General features: G+C 51.3%; 1 protein-coding gene across 3 annotated transcripts in view; it reads right to left on the bottom strand.

The window, feature by feature from the left end:
• Window positions 1–21,260, bottom strand: part of wdr32 (WD repeat domain 32) — a 118,744-nt gene extending 97,484 nt beyond the window's left edge. Inside the window, exons 1-2 of one of the 3 annotated variants that reach the window (XR_011940072.1) lie at window positions 20,978–21,260; window positions 14,582–14,695 (exon numbers count right to left, since the gene is read on the bottom strand). Coding sequence is in view for 2 of the 3 variants with exons in the window: in XM_072495176.1 (XP_072351277.1) it covers window positions 14,582–14,695; window positions 20,978–21,216 (353 nt within the window). In the remaining variant the exon portion in view is untranslated. The remainder of the gene's footprint in view (window positions 1–14,581; window positions 14,696–20,977) is intronic. The other 2 variants (XM_072495176.1, XM_072495175.1) reach the window with 2 other exon arrangements.
• Window positions 21,261–21,637: the final 377 nt, after the last annotated feature.

The following is a 21,637-nucleotide window of genomic DNA, read 5'->3' as shown; positions in this document are numbered from 1 at the left end:
CGAGCCAGGAGTGCAGGAGGCGAAAGAGGCCGGTATTCTGGCCTTTGCGTCCCTGGTAGCCCGGCAGAGGATTCTGCTACAGTGGAAAGATGCGAGGCCCCAAGCGTGGAAGCCTGGATCAGCGACATGGCAGGATTCATATTAATGGCGGAATTCGGGATGTAGTTGTAAGATGTTTATTTCTGTGTTCTTTGTTTTTCTTTTTTCTGTCTTGTTGAAAATATGTAAAAATTTGAATAAAAATATATATTTTTTAAAATAACAAAATTACAGCCTTGGTTTAAACATGGATAAAATAGCTGAATGCCAGAGGTGCGGTGCGAGTTACTGCCCTTGACATCAAGGCAGCATTTGGCCGAGTATGGCGGGTAGGATCAAGGAAGACCCCAAGGCCTTTTACACACGTGAGAAATATGAGAATGACTAGAGCGAGGGTAGGTCCGATCAAGGGCAGTAGCGGGAGATTGTGTATTGAGTCTGAAGAGATAGGTCTTGAACGAGTACTTTTCTTCTGTATTTACAAATGAGAGGGGCCATATTGTTGGAGAGGACAGTGCGGAACAGACTGATAAGCTCGAGGAAATGCTTGTTAGGAAGGACGATGCGTTGGGCATTTTGAAAAACTTGAGGATAGACAAGTCCCCCGGGCCTGGCGGGATATATCCAAGGATTCTATGTTCTATGGAGCCCTAGCTAAACTGCATCAATGGGAATCAGGGGGAAAGCTCTTCACTAGTTGGAGTCATACCTGGCACAAAGGAAGATGGTTGTGGTGGTTGGAGGTCAATCATCTCAGCTCCAGAACATCACTGCAGGAGTTAGAACATAGAAAAATACAGCGCAGAACAGGCCCTTCGGCCCACGATGTTGTGCCGAACCTTTGTCCTGAGTTCCTCAGGATCGTGTCCTAGGCCCAAACCATCTTCAGATGCTTCATCACTGATCTCCCTCCCATCATAAGGTCAGAAGTGGGGATGTTGGCGGATGACTGCACAATGTTCAGCACCATTCGCGACTCCTCAGATAATGAAGCAGTCTATGTTCAAATGCAGCAAGACCTGGACAATATCCAGGCTTGGGCTGGCGAGTGGCAAGTTACATTCGCACCACACAAGTGTCAGGCAATGACCTTCTCCGACAACAGAGGATCTAACCACCACCCCTTGGCAATCAATGCCATTACCACTGCCAAATCCGCCGCAATCAACATCCTGAGGGTTACCATTGATCAGAAACTGAACTGGACTAGCCACATTAATACTGTGGCTGCCAGGGCAGGTCAAAAGCTAGGAATCGTACGGTGAGTAACTCACCTTCTGACCCCCAAAGCCTGTCCACCATCTACAAGGCACAAGTCAGGAGTGTGATGGAATACTCTCCACTTGCCTGGATGAGTGCACCTCCAACAACACTCAAGAAGCTCGACACCATCCAGGACAAAGCAGCCCGCTTGATTGCTCCCCCTTCCACAAACATTCAAACCCTCCGCCACCGACAAACAGTGGCAGCCGTGTGTACCATCTACAAGATCTACAAGATGCACTGCAGTAACTCACCAAGGTTTTTAAGAGAGCACCTTCTAAACCCACGACCACTACCATCTAGAAGGACAAGAGCAGCAGATACCTGGTAATCCCACCACCTGGAGGTTCCCCTCCCATGTCACTCACCACCCTGACTTGGAAATATATCACTGGTCCTTCACTGTCGCTGGGCAAAATCCTGGAACCCCTGTCTAACAGCACAGTGCGTGTACCTACACCTCAAAATCTGCAGCAGTTCAAGAAGGCAACTCACTACCACCTTCTGAAGGGCAACTAGGGACGGGCACTAATGCTGGCCTAGCCAGCGACAACCACGTCCCTTAAATTACTTTATTTTTTAAATGTTTTAATCGGTCTCAACCTCACCAAGACTCAAGTCCTCTAGCAATCCGCCTCAGGGAAAGATTCAGTCTGTCCCTCCATCAAGACGAACGGGGAAAACCTCCCAAACGTGGAACGTTTCCCATACTGGAAAGACACCTCTTCTCCAAGGATGACATCCATGTGGAGATCCAACATCGTATCCAATCCGTGAGCGCCTCCTTCGGATACCTACGGGGACATCCGTACTGACACCAAGATCCTAGTAAATAAGGTGGTCGACCTCCCAACTCTTCTATACGACTCAGAAACTTGGACTATGTTCAGGCATCACCTCAAGGCTCTGGAGAGGTTCCATCAACACTGTCTGAGACGGGTTATCAGCAGCAGCTGGCAGGGCAAGCATACTAACATCAGTATGTATGAAGGAGCCTAGAGCAGCAGCATCGAGGCCATGATCATCCAAAACCAATTCCGCAGGGCCAGCCATGTGCTTAGGATGCCAGAGTGCCGACTGCCCTGGCAAATCTTCTTTGTCCAGCTTATTTCTGAACAAGAGGATGACAAAGGAAGCACTTCAAGACACCCAGAAGGCAACATCGACGTCAACTCCTAGGAGACCCTTGTTCAAGAGAGACCTACTTGAACGAACATCCTCATTGAAGGGACACAATTCTTCGAAGACACCCTAGGGCAAAAGGAGGCCCAGAAAAGGAGCCTGAGAAAGGCAGCTCAACATCCCAGGATATAGAATCTTCAGGCGAGACAGAGGAGGGGGTAAAAGAGGAGGAGGCATTGCTTCATTAGTTAAGGAGTGAGTCACTGCAGTAAGGAGAGATGAGATCTTGGAGTGGGCATCAAATGAAGCTTTGTGGATAGAGCTGAGGAATAAAAAAGGGACAGCCACATTGCTGGGTGTTTATTACAGACCCCCAGATGTTCAGCGGGAAATTGAGGAGCAAATATGTGCGCAATTCGCAGAGGTGTGTAAAAATAATAATAGGGGAATTATATTAGGTGATTTCACCTTTCCCAACATTAATTGGGATGGTCATCGTGTTAATGGCTTAGATGGCATGGAGTGCTTAAAGTGTCTGCAGGCGAACATTTTAGCTCAATATGTAGAGGGTCCAGCAAGGAATGGTGCAGTGCTGGACCTAATTCTGGGGAGTGAAGCCAGACAGGTGGTTGGTGGGGGAGCGTTTTGGTGACAGCGACCACAACATGGTGCAATTCAAATTTGTCATGGACAAATAAATAGACAAGTTGCAAAAAAAAAAAAAAAAAGTTTCAAATTGGGAGGAAGAGTGGATTTTAGTATAATAAGGCAGGATCTGGCCATGGTAGACTGGAAAGAGTTACTTGTGGGGAAGTCTACAGAAGAGCAGTGGGGGTGGTTCAAAAATGAAATGGGGACGGTACAGGCCCAACATGTTCTCTCTAGGGTAACAGGGAGGAGTAACAGGCCAGAGAACCATTGATGACCAAGGATATCCAGGACACTGCTGCCTCACAGCGCCGAGGACCTAGGTTCGATCCTAGCCCCGGGTCATTTCTGTCTGGAGTTTGCACATTCTCCCCGTATCTGCGTGGGTCGCACCCCCACAACCCAAAACGATGTGCATGGTTGGTGGCTTGGCCACGCTAAATTGCCCCTCAATAGGAAGAAAAAGAATTGGGGACTCTAAATTTATATAAAAGATATTCAGGATATAAGGGAGAGAGGTTTTTAGCAAGTACATGGGGAGCAAATCAACAGAGGCATTAGTGGAGGGTGGAACTTAAGAAAGGAATGAGAGCAAAGAGGAGATATGAGAAAGCTCTGGCCAAAAGTAGGGAAAATCCCAAGATATTCTATAAGTATATCAAAGGGAAGAGGATAACCAGGGAAAGAGAGGGGCCCATTCAGGACCAACGGGGAAATCTGTGGGTGGAGCCAGAGGGCATTGGTAGAATGCTGAATGAATGCTTCACATCTGTCTTCACCCAAGAGAATGAGGAGGTAGATATGGAACTCAGGGAGAGAGACTGTGAGGTTGTTGCAGGTGGTTTGTGGAGGAGCTGTTGTCAAGTGACACGTAAACCAGAAACACTTCTTCAGTGTTTCCCTCCTTCTCCCTCCTCTAACAAAAAAAAAACAACCGCTGTAAAGATCAAGAGGAAGGCTCGAGGGCAGGTAGAAGTAGAAAGAAGTTGAACCGTGACGTCACGGCCTGCAGGTAAGGGATTGGCTGGTGACTGGTAAGTAGTTTTTCTTTTATTTTCCCTCAGGTGTTATTGTGCAGGGCGCAGAGGTTGCTGAGTGAGTGCTTGCTGAGAAGGGGAGTGAATAACAGGTAAGCTCTTTCTTTCTTTTTCTTTTTTTTATCTAGAGGGGATGGCAGGGAAGGTAGTACAATGTTCCTCCTGCAGAATGTTTGAGGTGAGGGACGCCGTCAGTGTCCCTGCTGATTTCATCTGTGGGAAGTGCATCCCGGCATACAAGCAGAAACTCAAGCGGGAGAATCCAGCTAAGAAGGTTGTACAGTGCTGGTCCGAGGAGACAGAAGAGCTCTTACGTGACTGCTTAGAGACAGTGGACTGGTCCATATTTAAGAACTCAGCGACCAACTTAAATGAGTATGCCACCACCGTCACAGACTTACTTCATCAGCAAATGTGTGAACAACTGCGTGGCAAAGAAAACAGTACGTGCGTTCCCCAACCGGAAACCATGGCTCAATCGCGAGATTGACTCCCTACTGAAGGACAGATCTGAGGCGTTCAAGGCAGACGACCCTGACCTATACAAGAAATCCAGGTACGACCTCCGCAAAGCCATCCGGAATGCCAAGAGAGAATTTCAAACCAAGCTAGAGTCACGGACAGACTCTAGGCGGCTGTGGCAAAGACTGAACAACTTAACGGGCTACAAAGCGAAGCCGAACAGTATCTCTGGCAGCAGCGCAACCCTCCCTGATGAACTCAATGCATTCTATGCCCAGTTCGAGCAGGTAACCAACAATCCACTAGCGAGAGCCCCAGCAGCCCATAATTCACCCATGCCCACCATCACAGCTTCCGAAGTCAGATTGGCCTTCCTGAAAGTGAACCCTCAGAAGGCGATGGGCCCAGACGGGATCCCTGGTTGTGCACTCAGAGCCTGCTGGCAGAGGTATTCACGGACATCTTTAACCTGTCCCTACTCCACTCCGAGGTCCCCACCTGCTTCAAGAAGACCACCATCATACCGGTACCAAAGAAGAACCAGGCAACGTGCCTCAATGACTACCGACCAGTGGCCCTGACTTCAGTCGTAATGAAGTGCTTCGAGAGGTTGGTCATGAAGCGCATCACCGCCATACTCCCAGAACGCCTTGATCCACTGCAATTCGCATACCGCTGCAACCGGTCCACATCAGACACCATTTCCCTGGCCCTACACTCATCCCTAGAGCATCTCGAAAACAAGGACTCCTACATTAGACTCCTATTTATTGACTACAGCTCCGCCTTCAACACCATAATCCCAGCCAAGCTCATATCAAAGCTCCAAAACCTAGGACTTGGCTCCCCACTCTGCAACTGGATCCTCGATTTTCTGACCAACAGAGCACAATCAGTAAGAATGAACAACACCTCCTCCTCCACAATAGTCCTCAACACCGGCGCCCCGCAAGGCTGCGTACCTAGCTCCCTACTCTACTCCCTGTACACACACGACTGCATTGCATAACTTGGTTCCAACTCCATCTACAAGTTTGCTGACGATACGACCATCGTGGGCCGGATCTCGAATAACGATGAGTCCGAATACAGGAGGGAGATAGAGAACCTAGTGGAGTGGTGTAGCGACAACAATCTCTCCCTCAATGCCAGCAAAACTAAAGAGCTGGTAATTGACTTCAGGGAGCAAAGTACTGTACACACCCCTGTCAGCATCAACGGGGCCGAGGTGGAGATGGTTAGCAGTTTCAAATTCCTAGGGGTGCACATCTCCAAAAATCTGACCTGGTCCACCCACGTCGACACTACCACCAAGAAAGCACAACAGCGCCTATACTTCCTGTGGTTGTCCCCCTCTTCCCCTGTGGTTGTCCCCCTCTCGAACAGATAAACCCCTTTGGATACTGTCAGGGGGGATAGCCTATCAGGGGAAAACAACAGCAGCCAGAGCAGTGGCACCACGGCTGGCTCTGATGTTCAGAAAAGAGGGTCAAAGCGCAGAAGAGTAATAGTAATAGGGGACTCTATAGTCAGGGGCACAGATAGGCGCTTCTGTGGACGTGAAAGAGACTCCAGGATGGTATGTTGCCTCCCTGGTGCCAGGGTCCAGGATGTCTCCGAACGGGTAGAGGGCATCCTGAAGGGGAGGGCAAACAGGCAGAGGTCGTTGTACATATTGGTACTAACGACATAGGCAGGAAGGGGCATGAGGTCCTGCAGCAGGAGTTCAGGGAGCTAGGCAGAAAGTTAAAAGACAGGACCTCGAGGGTTGTAATCTCGGGATTACTCCCTGTGCCACGTGCCAGTGAGGCTAGAAATAGGAAGATAGAGCAGCTAAACATGTGGCTAAACAGCTGGTGTAGGAGGGACGGTTTCCATTATCTGGACCACTGGGAGCTCTTCCGGGGCAGGTGTGACCTGTATAAGAAGGACGGGTTGCATCTAAACCGGAGAGGCATAAATATCCTGGCCGCGAAGTTTGCTAGTGTCACACGGGAGGGTTTAAACTAGTATGGCAGGGGGGTGGGCACGGGAGCAATAGGTCAGAAGGTGAGAGCATTGAGGGAGAACTAGGGAATAGGGACAGTGTGGCTCTGAGGCAGAGCAGACAGGGAGAAGTTGCTGAACACAGCGGGTCTGGTGGCCTGAAGTGCGTATGTTTTAATGCAAGAAGTATTACGGGTAAGGCAGATGAACTTAGAGCTTGGATTAGTACTTGGAACTATGATGTTGTTGCCATTACAGAGACCTGGTTGAGGGAAGGGCAGGATTGGCAGCTAAACGTTCCAGGATTTAGATGTTTCAGGCGGGATAGAGGGGGATGTAAAAGGGGAGGCGGAGTTGCGCTACTGGTTCGGGAGAATATCACAGCTGTACTGCGAGAGGACACCTCAGAGGGCAGTGAGGCTATATGGGTAGAGATCAGGAATAAGGAGGGTGCAGTCACAATGTTGGGGGTTTACTACAGGCCTCCCAACAGCCAGCGGGAGATAGAGGAGCAGATAGGTAGACAGATTTTGGAAAAGAGTAAAAACAACAGGGTTGTGGTGATGGGAGACTTCAACTTCCCCAATATTGACTGGGACTCACTTAGTGCCAGGGGGTTAGACGGGGCGGAGTTTGTAAGGAGCATCCAGGAGGGCTTCTTAAAACAATATGTAGACAGTCCAACTAGGGAAGGGGTGGTACTGGACCTGGTATTGGGGAATGAGCCCGGCCAGGTGGTAGATGTTTCAGTAGGGGAGCATTTCGGTAACAGTGACCACAATTCAGTAAGTTTTAAAGTACTGGTGGACAAGGATAAGAGTGGTCCTAGGATGAATGTGCTAAATTGGGGGAAGGCTAATTATAACAATATTAGGCGGGAACTGAAGAACATAGATTGGGGGCGGATGTTTGAGGGCAAATCAACATCTGACATGTGGGAGGCTTTCAAGTGGCAGTTGAAAGGAATTCAGGTCCGGCGTGTTCCTGTGAGGAAGAAGGATAAATACGGCAATTTTCGGGAACCTTGGATGACGAGAGATATTGTAGGCCTCGTCAAAAAGAAAAAGGAGGCATTTGTCAGGGCAAAAAGGCTGGGAACAGACAAAGCCTGCGTGGAATATAAGGAAAGTAGGAAGGAACTTAAGCAAGGAGTCAGGAGGGCTAGAAGGGGTCACGAAAAGTCATTGGCAAATAGGGTTAAGGAAAATCCCAAGGCTTTTTACACGTACATAAAAAGCAAAAGGGTAGCCAGGGAAAGGGTTGGCCCACTGAAGGATAGGCAAGGGAATCTATGTGTGGAGCCAGAGGAAATGGGCGAGGTACTAAATGAATACTTTGCATCAGTATTCACCAAAGAGAAGAAATTGGTAGATGTTGAGTCTGGAGAAGGGTGTGTAGATAGCCTGGGTCACATTGAGATCCAAAAAGAAGAGGTGTTGGGTGTCTTAAAAAATATTAAGGTAGATAAGTCCCCAGGGCCTGATGGGATCTACCCCAGAATACTGAAGGAGGCTGGAGAGGAAATTGCTGAGGCCTTGACAGAAATCTTTGGATCCTCGATGTCTTCAGGGGATGTCCCGGAGGACTGGAGAATAGCCAATGTTGTTCCTCTGTTTAAGAAGGGTAGCAAGGATAATCCCGGGAACTACAGGCCGGTGAGCCTTACTTCAGTGGTAGGGAAATTACTGGAGAGAATTCTTCGAGACAGGGTCTACTCCCATTTGGAAGCAAATGGACGTATTAGTGAGAGGCAGCACGGTTTTGTGAAGGGGAGGTCGTGTCTCACTAACTTGATAGAGTTTTTCGAGGAGGTCACCAAGATGATTGATGCAGGTAGGGCAGTGGATGTTGTCAATATGGACTTCAGTAAGGCCTTTGACAAGGTCCCTCATGGTAGACTAGTACAAAAGGTGAAGTCACACGGGATCAGGGGTGAGCTGGCAAGGTGGATACAGAACTGGCTAGGCCATAGAAGGCAGAGAGTAGCAATGGAAGGATGCTTTTCTAATTGGAGGGCTGTGACCAGTGGTGTTCCACAGGGATCAGTGCTGGGACCTTTGCTCTTTGTAATATATATAAATGATTTGGAGGAAAATGTAACTGGTCTGATTAGTAAGTTTGCAGACGACACAAAGGTTGGTGGAATTGCGGATAGCGATGAGGACTGTCGGAGGATACAGCAGGATTTAGATTGTTTGGAGACTTGGGCGGAGAGATGGCAGATGGAGTTTAATCCGGACAAATGTGAGGTAATGCATCTTGGAAGGTATAATGCAGGTAGGGAATATACGGTGAATGGTAGAACCCTCAAGAGTATTGAAAGTCAAAGAGATCTAGGAGTACAGGTCCACAGGTCATTGAAAGGGGCAACACAGGTGGAGAAGGTAGTCAAGAAGGCATACGGCATGCTTGCCTTCATTGGCCGGGGCATTGAGTATAAGAATTGGCAAATCATGTTGCAGCTGTATAGAACCTTAGTTAGGCCACACTTGGAGTATAGTGTTCAATTCTGGTCGCCACACTACCAGAAGGATGTGGAGGCTTTAGAGAGGGTGCAGAAGAGATTTACCAGAATGTTGCCTGGTATGGAGGGCATTAGCTATGAGGAGCGGTTGAATAAACTCGGTTTGTTCTCACTGGAACGATGGAGGTTGAGGGGAGACCTGATAGAGGTATACAAAATTATGAGGGGCATAGACAGAGTGGATAGTCAGAGGCTTTTCCCCAGGGTAGAGGGGTCAATTACTAGGGGGCATAGGTTTAAGGTGAGAGGGGCAAGGTTTAGAGTAGATGTACGAGGCAAGTTTTTTACGCAGAGGGTAGTGGGTGCCTGGAACTCGCTACCAGAGGAGGTGGTGGAAGCAGGGATGATAGTGACATTTAAGGGGCATCTTGACAAATACATGAATAGGATGGGAATAGAGGGATACGGACCCAGGAAGTGTAGAAGATTGTAGTTTAGTCGGGCAGCATGGTCGGCACGGGCTTGGCGGGCCGAAGGGCCTGTTCCTGTGCTGTACATTTCTTTGTTCTTTGTTGTTCTTTGTTCCTCAAGAAACTAAGGAAATTCGGCATGTCTACATTGACTCTTACCAACTTTTACAGATGCACCATAGAAAGCATCCTATCAGGCTGCATCACAGCCTGGTATGGCAACTGCTCGGCCCATGACCGCAAGAAACTTCAGAGAGTCGTGAACACCGCCCAGTCCATCACACGAACCTGCCTCCCATCCATTGACTCCATCTACACCTCCCGCTGCCTGGGGAAAGCGGGCAGCATAATCAAAGATCCCTCCCACCCGGCTTACTCACTCTTCCAACTTCTTCCATCGGGCAGGAGATACAGAAGTCTGAAAACACACACGAACAGACTCAAAAACAGCTTCTTCCCCACTGTCACCAGACTCCTAAATGACCCTCTTATGGACTGATTTCATTAACACTACACCCTGTATGCTTCATCCGATGCCAGTGCTTATGTAGTTACATTGTATATGTTGTGTTGCCCTATTATGTATTTTCTTTATTCCCTTTTCTTCTCATGTACTTAATGATCTGTTGAGCTGTTCGCAGAAAAATACTTTTCACTGTACCTCGGTACACGTGACAATAAACAAATCCAATCCAATCCAATCCATCTCCAGCTCCTCAGAAACCGCGTTAGGGAACTGGAGCTGGATGAACTTCGGATCATTCGGGAGGCAGAGGTGGTCATAGATAGACGCTTCAGGGATGTAGATATTCCGAAGAATAAAGATAGATGGGTGACGGTGAGAGGGGCTGGGAGGAAGCAGTCAGGACAGGGATCCCCTGAGTAACAAGTATACCGCTTTGGATACTGTTGGGGGTGGGGGGGACGGGACGACGATTTACCAGGGGAAGCCATGGGGTACAGGTCTCTGGCACAGAGTCTGTCCCTGTTGCTCAGAAGGGAAGGGGGAGAGGAGTAGAGCATTAGTCATTATTCAACCGCTCCTCATAGCTAATGCCCTCCATACCAGGCATTAGTCATTGGAGACTCCATAGTTAGGGTGTTAGATAGGAGATTCTGTGGGAACGAGAGAGACTCGCGGTTGGTGTTGCCTCCCAGGTGCCAGGATGCGTGATGTCTTGGATCGTGTTTTCGGGATCCTCAAGGGGGAGGGGGAGCAGCCCCAAGTCGTGGTCCACATAGGTACCAACTACATAGGTAGGAAAAGGGATAGGGATGTAAGGCAGGGATTCAGGGAGCTAGGGTGGAAACTTAATCTAGGACAAACAGAGTTATTATCTCTGGGTTGTTACCCGTGCCACGTGATAGCGAGACGAAGAATAGGGAGAGAGAGGAGTTGAACATGTGGCTAGAGGGGTGGTGCAGGAGGGAGGGTTTCAGATTTCTGGATAATTGGGGCTCATTCTGGGGTCGGTGGGACCTCTACAAACGGGATGGTCTACACCTGGACCAGAGGGGTACTAATATCCTGGGGGGGAAATTTGCTAATGCTCTTCGGGAGGGTTTAAACTAGTTCAGCAGGGGATTGGGAACCTGAATTGTAGCTCCAGTACACAGGAGGTTGAGAGTAGTGAGGTCATGAGTAAGGTTTCAAAGTTGCAGGAGTGTACCGGCAGGCAGGAAGGTGGTTTAAAGTGTGTCTTCTTCAATGCCAGGAGTATACATTAAGGTCTACATTAAACTGCATTTATTTCAATGCAAGGGGCCTGACGGGCAAAGCGGATGAACTCAGGGCATGGACGGGCACATGGGACTGGGATATTATAGCTATGACTGAAACATGGCTAAGGGAGGGGCAGGACTGGCAGCTCAATGTTCCGGGCTACAGATGCTATAGAAAGGATAGAACAGAAGGTAAGAGAGGAGGGGGAGTGGCGTTTTTGATTCGGGAGAACATCACGGCAGTACTTAGAGGGGATATATCCGAGGGTTCGCCCACTGAGTCTATATGGGTGGAACTGAAAAATAAGAAGGGAGAGATCACCTTGGTAGGACTGTACTACAGGCCCCCAAATAGTCAGCGGGAAATTGAGGAGCAAATATGTAAGGAGATTACAGATAGCTGCAAGAATAATAGGGTGGTAGTAGTAGGGGACTTTAACTTTCCCAACATTGACTGGGACAGTCATAGCATTAGGGGCTTGGATGGAGGGAAATTTGTTGAGTGTATTCAGGAGGAATTTCTCATTCAGTATGTGGATGGACCGACTAGAGAGGGGGCAAAACTTGACCTCGTCTTGGGAAATAAGGAAGGGCAAGTGATAGAAGTGCTAGTGAGGGATCACTTTGGGACAAGTGACCATAATTCCATTAGTTTTAAGATAGCTATGGAGAATGATAGGTCTGGCCCAAGAGTTAAAATTCTTAATTGGGGCAAGGCCAATTTTGATGGTATCAGACAGGAACTTGCAGAGGTAGATTGGGGGAGACTATTGGCAGACAAAGGGACGGCTGGTAAATGGGAAGCTTTTAAAAATGTGTTAACCAGGGTGCAGGGTAAGCACATTCCCTTTAGAGTGAAGGGCAAGGCTGGTAGAAGTAGGGAACCCTGGATGACTCGAGATATTGAGACTCTGGTCAAAAAGAAGAAGGAGGCATATGACGTACATAAGCAACTGGGATCAAGTAGATCCCTTGAAGAGTATAGAGATTGTCGAAATAGAGTTAAGAGGGAAATCAGGAGGGCAAAAAGGGGACATGAAATTGCTTTGGCAAATAATGCAAGGGAGAATCCAAAGAGATTCTACAGATACATAAAGGGGAAAAGAGTAACTAGGGACAGAGTAGGGCCTCTTAAGGATCAACAAGGGCATTTATGTGCAGAGCCACAAGAGTTGGGTGAGATCCTGAATGAATATTTCTCATCGGTATTCACGGTGGAGAAAGGCATGGATGTTAGGAAACTAAGGGAAATAAATAGTGATGTCTTGAGAAGTGTGCATATTACAGAGGAGGAGGTGCTGGAAGTCTTAAAGCGCATCAAGGTAGATAAATCCCCGGGACCTGATGAAATGTATCCCAGGATGTTGTGGGAGGCTAGGGAGGAAATTGCGGGTCCCCTAACCGAGATATTTGAATCATCGGCAGCCACAGGTGAGGTGCCTGAAGATTGGAGAGTGGCGGATGTTGTGCCCTTGTTTAAGAAGGGCAGCAGGGAAAAGCCTGGGAACTACAGACCGGTGAGCCTAACGTCTGTAGTAGGTAAGTTGCTAGAAGGTATTCTGAGAGACAGGATCTACAAGCATTTAGAGAGGCAAGGACTGATTCGGGGCAGTCAGCATGGCTTTGTGCGTGGAAAATCATGTCTCACAAATTTGATTGAGTTTTTTGAGGGAGTGACCAAGAAGGTAGATGAGGGTAGTGCAGTAGACGTTGTCTACATGGACTTTAGCAAAGCCTTTGACAAGGTACCGCATGGTAGGTTGTTGCAGAAGGTTAAAGCTCACGGGATCCAGGGTGAGGTTGCCAATTGGATTCAAAATTGGCTGGACGTCAGAAGGCAGAGGGTGGTTGTAGAGGGTTGTTTTTCAAACTGGAGGCCTGTGACCAGTGGTGTGCCTCAGGGATCGGTGCTGGGTCCACTGTTATTTGTGATTTATATTAATGATTTGGATGAGAATTTAGGAGGCATGGTTAGTAAGTTTGCAGATGACACCAAGATTGGTGGCACAGTGGATAGTGAAGGTTATCTAGGATTGCAATGGGATCTTGATCAATTAGGCCAGTGGGCTGACGAATGGCAGATGGAGTTTAATTTAGATAAATGTGAGGTGATGCATTTTGGCAGATCGAATCAGGCCAGGACCTACTCAGTTAATGGTATGGCGTTGGGGAGAGTTATAGAACAAAGAGATCTAGGAGTACAGGTTCATAGCTCCTTGAAGGTGGAGTCGCAGGTGGACAGGGTGGTGAAGAAGGCATTCGGCATGCTTGGTTTCATTGGTCAGAACATTGAATATAGGAGTTGGGACGTCTTGTTGAAGTTGTACAAGACATTGGTACGGCCACACTTGGAATACTGTGTGCAGTTCTGGTCACCCTATTATAGAAAGGATATTATTAAACTAGAAAGAGTGCAGAAAAGATTTACTAGGATGTTGCCGGGACTTGATGGTTTGAGTTATAAGGAGAGGCTGGATAGACTGGGACTTTTTTCCCTGGAGCGTAGGAGGCTTAGGGGTGATCTTATAGAGGTCTATAAAATAATGAGGGGCATAGATAAGGTAGATAGTCAACATCTTTTCCCAAAGGTAGGGGAGTCTAAAACTAGAGGGCATAGGTTTAAGGTGAGAGGGGAGAGATTCAGAAGGGCCCAGAGGGGCAATTTCTTCACTCAGAGGGTAGTGAGTGTCTGGAATGGGCTGCCAGAGGTAGTAGTAGAAGCGGGTACAATTGTGTCTTTCAAAAAGCATTTAGATGGTTTCATGGGTAAGATGGGTATAGAGGGTTATGGGCCAAGTGCGGGCAACTGGGACTAGCTTAATGGTAAAAAACTGGGCGGCATGGACTGGTTGGGCCGAAGGGCCTGTTTCCATGCTGTAAACTTCTATGATCTATGATTCTATGATCTATACGAAATAAGGTAGGGGAACTGGCAGCATGGGTTGATACCTGGGACTTCGATGTTGTGGCCATTTCGGAGACATGGATAGAGCAGGGACAGGAATGGTTGTTGCAGGTGCCGGGGTTTAGATATTTCAGTAAGCGCAGGGAAGATGGTAAAAGAGGGGGAGGGGTGGCATTGTTAGTCAAGGACAGTATTACGGTGGCAGAAAGGACGTTTGATGAGGACCCGTCTACTGGGGTAATATGGGCGGAGGTTAGAAACAGGAAAGGAGAGGTCACCCTGTTAGGGGTTTTCTATAGGCTGTAACTTCAGCTCTGCAGTTCCCTCCTTAAACATTTTCATTTCTCTACATCTCGCACCTCCTTTAAACACAAAACCTACCGCTTTGGTTAAGCTTTCAGCCATCTGTTCAAATAAATATTTAGGTGAGTTGGTGTCAATTTTACTTTCCTGTGAAACTGACCTGATGTTATTCACACAATCTTCATGAGCTTCAGACAGAGTTCTGATGTGTTTTGAAGATACTGGATCAAACAAGAGAACTTCAGTCTGTTCACATGCCACCGTCAACACAGATCTACAAAGGAAATAAATCAGAGACTTAGAGGCAAACCGAGTAAGTTTTTCTTTTCAGGCTGTGGTATGTCATCTTTAAAGTCACTTGGACGAGTTCCAGTGGTAGTGTGTGTGTGTGGGGAAGACGAACACAAGGGGACTCCTGCTGGCCTATTTATAGCCCTTTTTGCCCAATTGCTGGGGGTATTTTTGCTTAAAATCCCATGAGAGATAGTATAAGGTGCCCACATAAGGGAAATGCCCAGAAAGGCCAGGCAAAGAAACCTGAAAGCAGAGGTTCGTCTACAGAGTCGGTGGCTTCTTGGGGCTCTTCAGTGGAGCAAATGGCGGAGGCTGTTCCTGGGACCCTGGCCATTCCACTAAGGTCCGAGATGCTTGCTGGCATCTTGATAGTGGAATCTAAGAAGCAGTAGGTTGTGGCCAAGGGCCTCCATAAGTCGATGGAAGATGCCCTGGCTCCCATTCGGTTGGTGTTGGAGATCAACGAGGCAGTAAAAGCGCTTGGCGCTGTGATAAAGGGAGTGTTGGCTCTCTCAAGGCACAGTGACCAGATTGCCTCTCTGGAAGCTTCAGATGACCGGTGTGACTGAAGGTCAAAGTGGATGATTTGGAGTATCGTTGCAGGGGGCAGAATATTCGAATCATGGGGTTCCGGAGGGAATCGAAGGCCCAATTCCCATTGAATACTTTTCAAAGAGGGCAGGGGTGGCGGATTCACGTCCTTTTCCAAGCTGGATCAAGCCCACCGGACACTCCGACAGAAGCCCCGTGACAATGAACCACCAGGGGCTGCTACCGTGAAGTTCCACAGCTTCCAGGAAAAGGAAGAGGTCTGGAGGTGGGCTAAGGATCTTAGTGACTATAAATGCAGTACGAAGTCTTACAACACCAGGTTAAAGTCCAACAGGTTTGTTTCGATGTCACTAGCTTTCGGAGCGCTGCTCCTTCCTCAGGTGAATGAAGAGGTCTGTTCCAGAAACACATATATAGACAAATTCAAAGATGCCAAACAATGCTTGGAATGCGAGCATTAGCAGGTGATTAAATCTTTACAGATCCAGAGATGGGGTAACCCCAGGTTAAAGAGGTGTGAATTGTACCAAGCCAGGACAGTTGGTAGGATTTCGCAGGCCAGATGGTGGGGGATGAATGTAAAGCGAACTGTGTGAGAACCTCTCTGGCTACATCGAGGGCATCTTGAAACCCATCGTACAAGGTACACCCAGCTTCTGTCGCGACACGACGGACTTCCTACAGAAACTCAGCATCCATGGACCAGTTGAACCAGGAATATTCCTCGTCACAATGGACGTCTCGGCACTCTACACCAGCATCCCCCATGACGACGGCATTGCTGCAACAGCCTCAGTACTCAACACCGACAACTGCCAATCTTCAGACGCAATTCTGCAACTCATCCGCTTCATTCCGGATCACAACGTCTTCACCTTCGACAACAAGTTCTTCATCCAGACGCACGGAACAGCCATGGGGACCAAATTCGCACCCCAATACGCCAACATCTTCATGCACAAGTTTGAACAGGACCTACTCACCGCACAGGACCTTCAACCGATGTTATACACCAGATACATCGATGACATTTTTTTCCTTTGGACCCACGGCGAAGAATCACTGAAACGACTACACGATGACATTAATAAGTTCCATCCAACCATCAGACTCACCATGGACTACTCTCCAAAATCAGTTGCATTCTTGGACACACTCGTCTCCATCAAGGACGGTCACCTCAGCACTTCGCTTTACCGCAAATCTACGGATAACCTCATGATGCTCCACTTCTCCAGCTTCCACCCTAAACACATTAAAGAAGCCATCCCCTATGGACAAGCGCTCCGTATACACAGGATCTGCTCAGACGAGGAGGAGCGTAACAGACATCTACAGACGTTGAAAGATGCCCTCGTACGAACGGGATATGGCACTCGACTCATCGATCGACAGTTCCAACGCGCCACAGCGAAAAACCGGACCGACCTCCTCAGAAGACAAACATGGGACACAACCGACAGAATACCCTTCGTCGTCCAGTACTTCCCCGGAGCGGAGAAACTACGTCATCTTCTTCACAGCCTTCAACACGTCATTGATGACGATGAACATCTTGCCAAGGTCATCCCCACACCCCCACTACTTACCTTCAAACAACCGCGCAACCTCAAACGAACCATTGTTTGCAGCAAACTACCCAGTCTTCAGAACAGTGACCACGACACCACACAACCCTGTCATGGCAATCTCTGCAAGACGTGCCAGATCATCGACATGGATACCACTATTACACGTGAGAACACCACCCACCAGGTACGCGGTACATACTCGTGCGACTCGGCCAACGTTGTCTACCTCATACGCTGCAGGAAAGGATGTCCCGAAGCGTGGTACATTGGCAAGACCATGCAGACGCTGCGACAACGAATGAACGGACATCGCGCAACAATCACCAGGCAGGAATGTTCCCTTCCAGTCAGGGAACACTTCAGCAGTCAAGGGCATTCAGCCTCTGATCTCCGGGTAAGCGTTCTCCAAGGCGGCCTTCAGGACCCGCGACAACGCAGAATCGCCGAGCAGAAACTTATAGCCAAGTTCCGCACACATGAGTGCGGCCTCAACCGGGACCTGGGATTCATGTCGCTTTACATTCATCCCCCACCATCTGGCCTGCGAAATCCTACCAACTGTCCTGGCTTGGTACAATTCACACCTCTTTAACCTGGGGTTACCCCATCTCTGGATCTGTAAAGATTTAATCACCTGCTAATGCTCGCATTCCAAGCATTGTTTGGCATCTTTGAATTTGTCTATATATGTGTTTCTGGAACAGACCTCTTCATTCACCTGAGGAAGGAGCAGCGCTCCGAAAGCTAGTGACATCGAAACAAACCTGTTGGACTTTAACCTGGTGTTGTAAGACTTCGTACTGTGCTCACCCCAGTCCAACGCCGGCATCTCCACATCATGACTATAAATGGGAAGGCCACGCCATCAGGCTTTGTGAAGACTGTGGTGCGGAGCTGGCAAGGAAACAGGCGGCATTTAACAAGGCTAAAGCCACCCTGTAAAAGAGTGGAGTTTGATTTGGGGAGGTGTACCCAGCACAGCTCTGTGACTTTTGAGGCAAAGGGCTATTTTTTCAATGCGCAGGAGGTGGATTTTGTTAAAAAACATAGGTGACCGGGTGAGAGTTGATGGAGGTTTCTCAGAGGTTTATGGATTTTGGGGGTGGGCATGGGGAGTAGTTGGGGTTCCTTGCACATCTTTGCACTTCTTTGTTCTTGGGTGGGGTGATGGATTTGGGTGGGCTTCATGTTATGGGGTTTGTTTGTTGATGGCGACTACATTATTTTTCTTTTTGTCTTGCTGGTTTTGGCGGCCATCTGGGTGGACCTTGTGCCGGTACATTCTAAGAAATTGTTGTTCCCGGTGGGGGCGCAATTCTCATCAATAAAAGGGTTAAATTTTCGGCTGCTAAGATATTGGCAGATCGTTAGCACTGCTGCCTCACGGCGCCGAGGTCCCAGGTTCAATCCCGGCTCTGGGTCACTGTCTGTGTGGAGTTTGCAAATTCTCTCCATGTTTTCGTGGGTCTCACCCCCACAACCCAAAGATGTACAGGCTAGGTGGATTGGCCACGCTAAATTGCTCTTAATTGGAAAAAATGAATTTGGTACTCTAAATTTAAAGAAAATGTTGGCAGATCCTAATGGTTGGTAGTTCTGGTTAATGTCTATGCGGCACTTTTTTTAAAAAAGGGGTTTTATTAACAAGTTGCTAATCTCCATTCCGGATTGCATCAGCTAATCTTGGGGGGGGGGGGGGGGGGGCGGCACTTAAATTGTGTTCTCGATCTGAGGTTGCATCGATCCATGTGGAAATGTCCGACTCCATCTGGTGTGGCGAAAGAGTTGTTGGTTTTCATGGAGCAGATTGGGGCGCTGAAGGGGGCGATCTGTGGTATTTTTTTTCCACCCGAGGATTAAAGATTTTTCTTTCTTTTCCCATGTCCACCAGGTTTATTCCCATATTAACTATTTTGTGGTGGGTAGGTCTCTTCTCCCCCCTTGGGTGAAGAGGGTGGAGTATTCCCCGATTGTCATTTCTGAGCTTGCCCCACATTTTGTGGATTTGCATTTCTGAGCTTGCCCCACATTTTGTGGATTTGATGGTGGAAACAGCATCGGCCATGAAGATCGGATACAATGTTGATGGCGGATAAAGGATTTTGTGAACGCATGTCCTCCGCCATTGGGGAATAGATTAAATTTAACAAGAGTGAGTCTCTCTCACCTTCTACGCTTTGGGAAGCCCTTAAGGTGTGGTCATCCGGGGGGGGTAATTTCCTACAAAGCGTAATTGAAAAGGACTGGGATGGTGGAGCGGCAGAGGCTGCTGGTCTCCATCCTTGAGATGGATCATCAGTCCTCGCTCGCCCCTACCTCGGAGTTGCTGGTGAGTAGGAAAAAGCTGCAGGCAGTTTGAATTACTATCATTGGGAAGGCGGTGGGCCAGCTGCGATGGGCGAGTTTATTATGAACACGGGGAGAAGACTAGTTACTTTTTAGCTGATGAGCTGAGGCGACAGGCAGCTTCCCGGGAGATTGGGCCTGCCGATGGTCAACACAGCTTTTGAAACTTTCTATCGGGATCTCTATAGGTCGGAGCCCCGGGAGGGGAGTTCAGCCATGCCGGAGTTTTGGATGGGTGATCCTTCCCATTAGTGGAGAGGGAGAGGAGGGAGGAGTTGAAATTCCTGCTGGGCCCTAAGCAAATGGATTGGGTAAAGCTCCTGGCCCAGGCGGATTCTCCATCGGGGTTTAGAAGAGATTTGCCAGAGAGCTGGGCCCTTTCACATTAGATGTGTTCAATCACTACCCATCATTGGGGCCGCCCCTACCCATCAGGGTCTACTCCAGGTTGCGGGGGATGGGGGGGGTCCCTGGATGGGTTCCCGGGGTTGGTTGGGGGGGGTTTCCAGGGATGGGTTGGGGGTGGGGTTCCCGGGGTGGGTTGGGGAGGGGGTCCCGGGGTGCATTAGGGGGGTCCCGGGGTGGTTTGGGGGGGGGGGGGGGGGGTGACCCGGGGGAGGGGGTGTCCCGGGGCGGGTTGGGGTAGGGGGGGGGTTCCCGGGGTGGGTTGGGGTCCCGGGGTGGGTTGGGGGGGGGTGGGTCCCAGGGTGGGTTGGGGGGGGGGTCCCAGGGTGGGTTGGGGGGGGGGTCCCAGGGTGGGTTTGGGGGGGGGGGGGAGAAGAGATCCCGGGGTGGGCTGGGGTGTTTACCCGAGGAGTATTGCAGGTTGAGGAGCGGGGGGTGCAGGGCTGGGGGGGGGGGGGTGCAGGGATGGGGGGGGGTGCAGGGATGGGGGGGGACGGTGGGGGCGGGTTGGGGGTTCCGGGGGGGCGGGTTGGGGGTCCCGGGGGGACGGTGGCGGCGGGTTGGGGGTCCCGGGGGGGCGGGTTGGGGGTCCCGGGGGGACGGGTTGGGGGTCCCGGGGGGACGGTGGGGGCGGGTTGGGGGTCCCGGGGGGGGCGGGTTGGGGGTCCCGGGGGGACGGGTTGGGGGTCCTGGTGGGGGCGGGTTGGGGGTCCCGGGGGGACGGGTTGGGGGTCCCGGGGGGGCGGTGGGGGCGGGTTGGGGGTCCCGGGGCGGGTTGGGGGTCCCGGGGGGGCGGGTTGGGGGTCCCGGGGGGGCGGGTTGGGGGTCCCGGGGGGGCGGGTTGGGGGTCCCGGGGGGGCGGTGGGGGCGGGTTGGGGGTCCCGGGGCGGGTTGGGGGTCCCGGGGGGGCGGGTTGGGGGTCCCGGGGGGGCGGGTTGGGGGTCCCGGGGGGGCGGGTTGGGGGTCCCGGGGGGGCGGGTTGGGGGTCCCGGGGGGGCGGGTTGGGGGTCCCGGGGGGGCGGGTTGGGGGTCCCGGGGGGGCGGGTTGGGGGTCCCGGGGGGGCGGGTTGGGGGTCCCGGGGGGGCGGGTTGGGGGTCCCGGGGGGACGGGTTGGGGGTCCCGGGGGGGCGGGTTGGGGGTCGCGGTGGGGGCGGGTTGGGGGTTCCGGGGGGGCGGGTTGGGGGCCCCGGGGGGGCGGTGGGGGCGGGTTGGGGGGTCCCGGGGGGGCGGGTTGGGGGTCGCGGTGGGGGCGGGTTGGGGGCCCCGGGGGGGCGGTGGGGGCGGGTTGGGGGTCCCGGGGGGGCGGGTTGGGGGTTCCGGGGGGGGCGGGTTGGGGGTCCCGGGGGGACGGTGGGGGCGGGTTGGGGGCCCCGGGCCCGGTGCTTACCCGTCCGGGGAGTATTCCAGGTTGAAGGCGGCTCCGTGGCTCTGGCTGCTGAGGGTGACGGAGTGCGCGGGGTTCATGGAGCCGTACAGACTGGTCATCAGGCTGTAAGTCTCCCGCAGCGGCCCGAGGCCGCGGCCCATCGCGCGGCCCTGGACCCAGGAGAAAACCCCATTGCGGTGAGGAGAACGACGGCGGCCTGGGGCCGAATCCCGCTCCGGGGGCGGCGCTTTCCCGCTCATGGCTGCCCGGCTCTGCCTGCACTGCGCACGCGCGTACTCCAACCGTCACAACCGCCGCCGCTCCGTCCCTCTGCAACCCCTTCCGGTAGCTTCCGCTTCCGGTCGCTCCCCACAATCGTTCCGCTTCCTGCCGTGCCGAACAAAGGTTCCGCTTCCTGCCGTGCCCAACAAAGGTTCTGCTTCCGGCCTGAAAATTAATCGTTTCCGAATTCAGGACGGCGGCGGCGGGATTCTCCGCTCCCGTCCCTGGCAAACCTGCGGGGGTGGGGGGTGGGGGGTGGGGGTGGGGGTGGGGGGGGGGGTGGGGGGGGGGGGGGTGGGGGGGGGGGGGTGGGGGGGGGGGGTGGGGGGGGGGGGTGGGGGGGTGGGGGGGGGGGTGGGGGGGGGGGGGTGGGGGGGGGGGTGGGGGGGGGGGGGGGGG

The sequence above is a fragment of the Scyliorhinus torazame genome, chromosome 3 (assembly GCF_047496885.1).
Source record: "Scyliorhinus torazame isolate Kashiwa2021f chromosome 3, sScyTor2.1, whole genome shotgun sequence".
In the NCBI taxonomy this organism is placed as follows: Eukaryota; Metazoa; Chordata; class Chondrichthyes; order Carcharhiniformes; family Scyliorhinidae; genus Scyliorhinus; species Scyliorhinus torazame.
This window is presented reverse-complemented; position numbering and strand designations above follow the sequence as displayed.